At 39.4% G+C, this 5,505-nt stretch overlaps 1 protein-coding gene across 1 annotated transcript in view; it reads right to left on the reverse strand.

Moving 5' to 3' along the window:
* LOC109967702 (bestrophin-3) overlaps positions 1-1,094 on the reverse strand; it is a 15,624-nt gene extending 14,530 nt beyond the window's left edge. Inside the window, exons 1-3 of the mRNA XM_020613461.1 lie at positions 996-1,094; positions 274-507; positions 4-118 (exon numbers count right to left, since the gene is read on the reverse strand). Of these exons, the coding sequence (XP_020469117.1) occupies positions 4-107 (104 nt within the window). The 5' untranslated portion in view covers positions 108-118; positions 274-507; positions 996-1,094. The remainder of the gene's footprint in view (positions 1-3; positions 119-273; positions 508-995) is intronic.
* Positions 1,095-5,505: the final 4,411 nt, after the last annotated feature.

Here is a 5,505-nt window from a genome sequence, read left to right on the forward strand (position 1 = left end):
AACTCTCGATACAGCAGCTTGTAGATGCTTCCTCTCCAGCGCAGCAGCAGCCGGTGGAAACCAAAGAAGGTGGCGTTGGCTACTTGACTGGAATATGTGACAGTCATGCTGAGACAATCTGAGAGACAGACATAGACAGAGATGGATCTGAACGGAACTGACAGTCCCCTAATTTTCTAGCTCCAGCCTGAATAATTAACATGGTTGTATCATTACAACAGTTGTTAGGAATGTAAATAATAATTGTTATTATTTTCAAAGAATTGTACTCACAGAAAGCCTCGTAGATGTCTGTGTTTTTCCTTAGCGGTGCTTTTCCTCAGGCGTCTTCTTTCCTGATTTATTTTTCCCAAATGGCAACTAACCACAGCCCCCTCCATCTCTCTCTCTCTCTCACACTCCTTCTGTCCACCATGATGCTATCCAGTTGCCCAGTAATGCAGGCAGCAGACGGCACACAGAGACCCGAGTTATATTGATGCATGGGTGAGCTAAATGTAGTTTCAGCTGTGTGTGTCACCGATAGCAGTGGAAATTAGCATGTAAAAACAGAAACGCTATCAGTGACACCATGATGTAAGTGGCAGCAATGGCCAAGTAATCACAATGAGGTAGAATCATGTTAAATAAATTTATTTTGATCAAACTTAAAATAAAAGCATCAAACAAAAGGGACAGGTATAACATTTCTCCAGTGAAGCGAAAACATAAATGCTCGTACACTAAATGTATCAGTAATCAAATCATATGGTAAGCATTGTTCTGAAAATGATGATAAGAACTTTTCCTTTGGGGATTTTCAGTATTTTTTCTAATAATACATTTGTACTTTGACTCAAGTAACATTTTGAATGCAGGGCTTTTACTTGTAACAGAGTATGTCTACACTATGGTACTGCTGCTTTTAATTAGGTCAAGCATGTGAGTACTTCTTCCACCATTGATGGCTTGTTACTTTTGTGCAGCAGAAATTAAGCAGAGTGAGACGTCCTCACCTCGGTTCTTTTTGTTTGTTTTCAAAACCTTTCCAGGAAGATGCTCAGAGTGATACCTCTTGTGATCGTCTCTCGTGAATGGAGGGGGATCGAAGAGTGAACTGGCGCTCTTGTTGTTCCACACTCCAGCCCAGCAGGTGGCGGTAATGCACCTTAAGTTGGCTTGCAAAACGCCAATAAACATCATAAGAAGGTTGTGACTCAGCGCTGCTCTGTGATCAGTTTTGTCTGTGTACGAGATTATCTATGTGTTTTACTGGCTGCTCCGCCCCGGATGGAGAATTTTTAGCGGTACAATTAATCCGTGACACACAATCAGACAGGCGGCAGCAGAAACAGCAAAAGCAGGTAAAAATCAAGGTTTTTCAAGTTTAGTTTTTATTCATGTGTTGTTAGTTACCTGTCTGCCAAGTGTAACATATCGTTTGCCAGCTATGGTTAGCTGCAAGCTAGCTGGCTAACGCTAGCATTTTGTAGAGTTTGGTGCTAGCTTGCTAATTAAAGCTTTAACTCCGCAATCAGTTGAGGATACGCATGCGCGCAGCATTGCAACATCTGTCTTCTCAATTTAGAAATAAAGCAGTTACTGGAAACCTGTTAATTACTGATTTAATGTGAATTTGTATGCGACAGACATCGTTGCATTGCACGTTTCTTCTCAACTACATGGCAATTTTGATAGACAGCTGTCAGTTCTGGCAGCTAACATTCTAATGCTAACCGAGGCTAAACACGTTAGATCCACAGGTGAGACAATGATGTCATGGTATGTGACACAGATCATTTAAATGACGTGTCACAGGTTCAACTGAAACACAGATGTGTTGTCACGTGCACGCGCCTCATTGTGATTTTTTTTTTTTTTTTTTTTTTTTTTTTAATTGTAACATCAGCATGTATGAAAAACCTGTTCTGTCCTCAGAAGAAACCACTTGAGTTTAAACAACCCCTGACAAACTGTCAATACAAGATTTGGTCAATGTTATTGATCAGACATGGGATCATTAAAAGAGACAGTTTAGTTTTTATTTTTCACAAAAATAATCAGCAGATAATCAGCAATGATGAAAGTAATGAAGCCTTTAATGTTTTTGCTACTCCTCAGTCTGCTCTTATATTAAAAAGTTTAATTATTATGTTGGGCAAAGTGGATTACGTAATTGAGTCGTCCTTTAATTTGGCAATTAAGAAACTTTTTGAGGCATTAAATTAATAATTTTGGGTGCCCCAGGTAGGGCTGAACGATTTGAGCAAATAATCTAATTGCGATGGATTTTATTGCTATATTAGTGTGAGTTGAAACCAGTGTTTATACAACTAATATTTTTGCGGAAGTTTCAAACACACAAACTTTAAGTTGTTTCAGTTTCTCCAAAGTGATGTAAAGATATTCCATATTGTTGCCTGTATTTTGGGAAAAGTGTAGAAATTTATTAAAGTGAATTTGTATATTTATTAAAATATTCTTTAAAGAAATACATTTATAACGAACTTTAAACTACTTTATGAATATCTTTGTTTCTTAATACTCAGATATTTATTTCAAGAGAAGTATATTCAGTGAGATGATTGACCGAAAAAATGAAATGCTATATGTTTTTTAAAGCCTGTTAGTTGATAAAGGTAAACATTAGGTTGTTTTTTCCTCCTGCATTTATTTTTAAATAGCTCTTTTTGCTACCTTGTTCCTTAAATTCTATATTCATTATCTTACTGTTTCTGATCACATAGTTTTCAGCATCCACAGCTACCGATGCTCCCAGAGTTCAGTTTATTTTAGAGAATAAATCCAAAGAACTGAAACCGCTGTCTGACCACCTGTTTTGCACATGCTCAGTAGAGCCATGATGTCCAATGTGGAAATCAAAGCCAAAGTGAGCGACCCGATGCAGTTTGCCGAGAAAGTGGCTCAGCTCAGCCAATCAGAGGGCACAATCATCAGGCAGCACGACACGTTCTTCAACTGCAGCCGAGGCCGACTGAAGCTACGAGACTTCCTGGTATGTGCAGTACTCTGTGCTTGTGTGTTTGTACTGTGCAGTGTACACAGACGGTACATCTCAGTTCTTTAACTGCCTCCACATTATACTTGAGTTTCACTTGAGTCTTAATCCCAGTCTCTTGTCTTGACACTAAACTCCTACTCTGCTCTTTGAAAAGGAAGAACTGGCTAAAGGATCAAATACCACAAAAATACCACATAGCAGCACTCACGGTAAATAATTGTGAAAATAAATAAATAAATGTGTTTCCCACAGAATTAGGTCTTTCTCTCTCTCCCTGGCACAGCGGCACAGCAGCACTGGTTGAAGCTGGTCACGCCGGTCGGCCTGTTCAGCCTTCACATGTATTTTCTCAAGTTTCTAACTGTTATGCTAACACATTTGGTCCAGACTGTCTTTTTGCCCTTTGACTCTTAGGAAACGGTTTTTAATATTATTCTACATTGAGGCAGCAAACGTTCAGAGTGAAGGCCCTTTCACACCAGACGCGAATTTAATGCGCGATTTATTCGTGCGTCAATAATATTTTTCGAACCAATAACTTGTCAATGATACATTGCACACCGCCGACGTAATTTCGCGACGCGAAAAGCGACATTAATTTTTTTCGCCTCCGGGTCGATTTTTCCAACTCAGCGCGGCGACGGCAGCAGCTCTGACTAATCACAATGCAGCTTGTTGAATTCAAATTCAACATGGCGGACCGCTTAATCCAATTTGTTTCAACGAATTCAGTTATCTATGATAAAAAGGACAAAAACTACAAAGATAATGAATACAAAGATAACGTATGGAGACGGATAGCAGAGGATCTTCACTTGCTTGTGAACTAAACTGATTTCATTACAAATAAACAAAATTTTTTTTTACGTCAGACACACGGCCAGGCGCTGTTCTGGGTCGATCGGATGCCTGTAACTATTTTTCTGTTTCATCGTGTGGGGGGTCAACAGCAACAACAACTCTTCAAACTGTCCCACAGACATCCTGAAATAGGTCCTAAAGCAACCATGATACAACTTCAGTTCCTGTACCAACCAATGAAACTCGCCATGTTCTCTCCTTCTTTTCAGTATAGGATGGACCCAAAACCTTCTTTGTTTTCTTTTTTCATGTAGCAGGACAAGCAGTACATTGTCGTCGCTTGATGTGGAGTCCATCTTTGTAACGCGACGTTTTAAGAAAATATCGCTTATTCGCGTCGTGTTCGGTGTGAATACTTTTGGTACGTTAAATTCGCCTGCGTTTTTTTCGCTTTTTTGTCTTGCTTATTCGCGTCGCGTTCGGTGTGAAAAGGCCTTGAGAGTTAAAGAATCACCATCAACTTTAGTGATGGCCAAATGGGGGTTTCCTGAAGCACTGAGTCTTTGCAGTATGCTGTAAAACTAAAAGGTTCATTACTTGGAGCCTCATTTGACTCAGTGTTCACTAGTGACACCTACTGTTAAAAATGATGAAGTGCAGCCATCATCAGTCACTGCAAGTACTGACATGTTTGTGTAACTGAAAGAGGAAAGGGAAACATTTGATTTTTATTTAGAAACCAAAGTTTCTATTATGTGAGATATATGCTACCCATTATCTTACAGGGAGATAATTCGGTTTATTAATTGTGGTTTCATATTCTCACTGCCAAGAGTTGAATCAAACATGATTCAGAAGTTCAACACTGAACAATAAATAAAATTAAATCAATAAACATACTGTAAATTCTCAGCATTTTCTGCAAAGTAACCATCCAACTATACCTGCAAAGCTTCAGGCTTCTCTGTCCTTGAATCAACAGTTTGAATCTGATTCTCAAACTGAAACAGTCACGTGATTCTGTCAGAAGCCAAGGCCTTGTTTGTCATTGATCACATAACACTCGGGAAAATTACACAAGCTTGGAAATGAGGCTTAATTTGGAAACACCCCCTCTGCTCAATACAGGCTTTGGAGCCTCGGTGTTATGCCTAATGCCACTAATTAACATTATCCACTTGCATGAGCAGTCGATATTGATTAGCATCTAATTATAGCGGCTGACCTTGTCAGCACAGCTGTATTGTAATGTCAGTTTAGCTGGCCTTACTTGCTAACTTCTTAACTTATTAGAAGAGTTGGGTATGGGAAACCCTGAATAAACTGCGGAAGAAAATCTAAATAGAAAAAATATAAACATATCAGGACAATAGGCGTCGGTCGACAGGGTAGGATTCAAAGACAGGTAACGACTCTCACCGATACTGGGGTATAACGACTCAGTCGTTAAGGGACATTGTTTGTGTTGGACCCGGTACTTTTAACCACACTAACTCTGAGAGATGAAGCAGTCCAAGTACTTTCAAAACAGTGCTGATTTATTCAATGAACACAGGTAAAAATTAACATTACACGCTCAGGTATCTTGCACCTCCAACATGCATGCAGGCAGCTGAAAGATGAAAGACACTGAACCACAACAGGCCTATACATTATATCACTTTGGTTGGGCTAGCCCCATTCTACTCAGAGAGACGCCAAAG

Source organism: Monopterus albus, unplaced genomic scaffold (assembly GCF_001952655.1).
Source record: "Monopterus albus unplaced genomic scaffold, M_albus_1.0 scaffold134.1, whole genome shotgun sequence".
Lineage (NCBI taxonomy): Eukaryota > Metazoa > Chordata > Actinopteri > Synbranchiformes > Synbranchidae > Monopterus > Monopterus albus.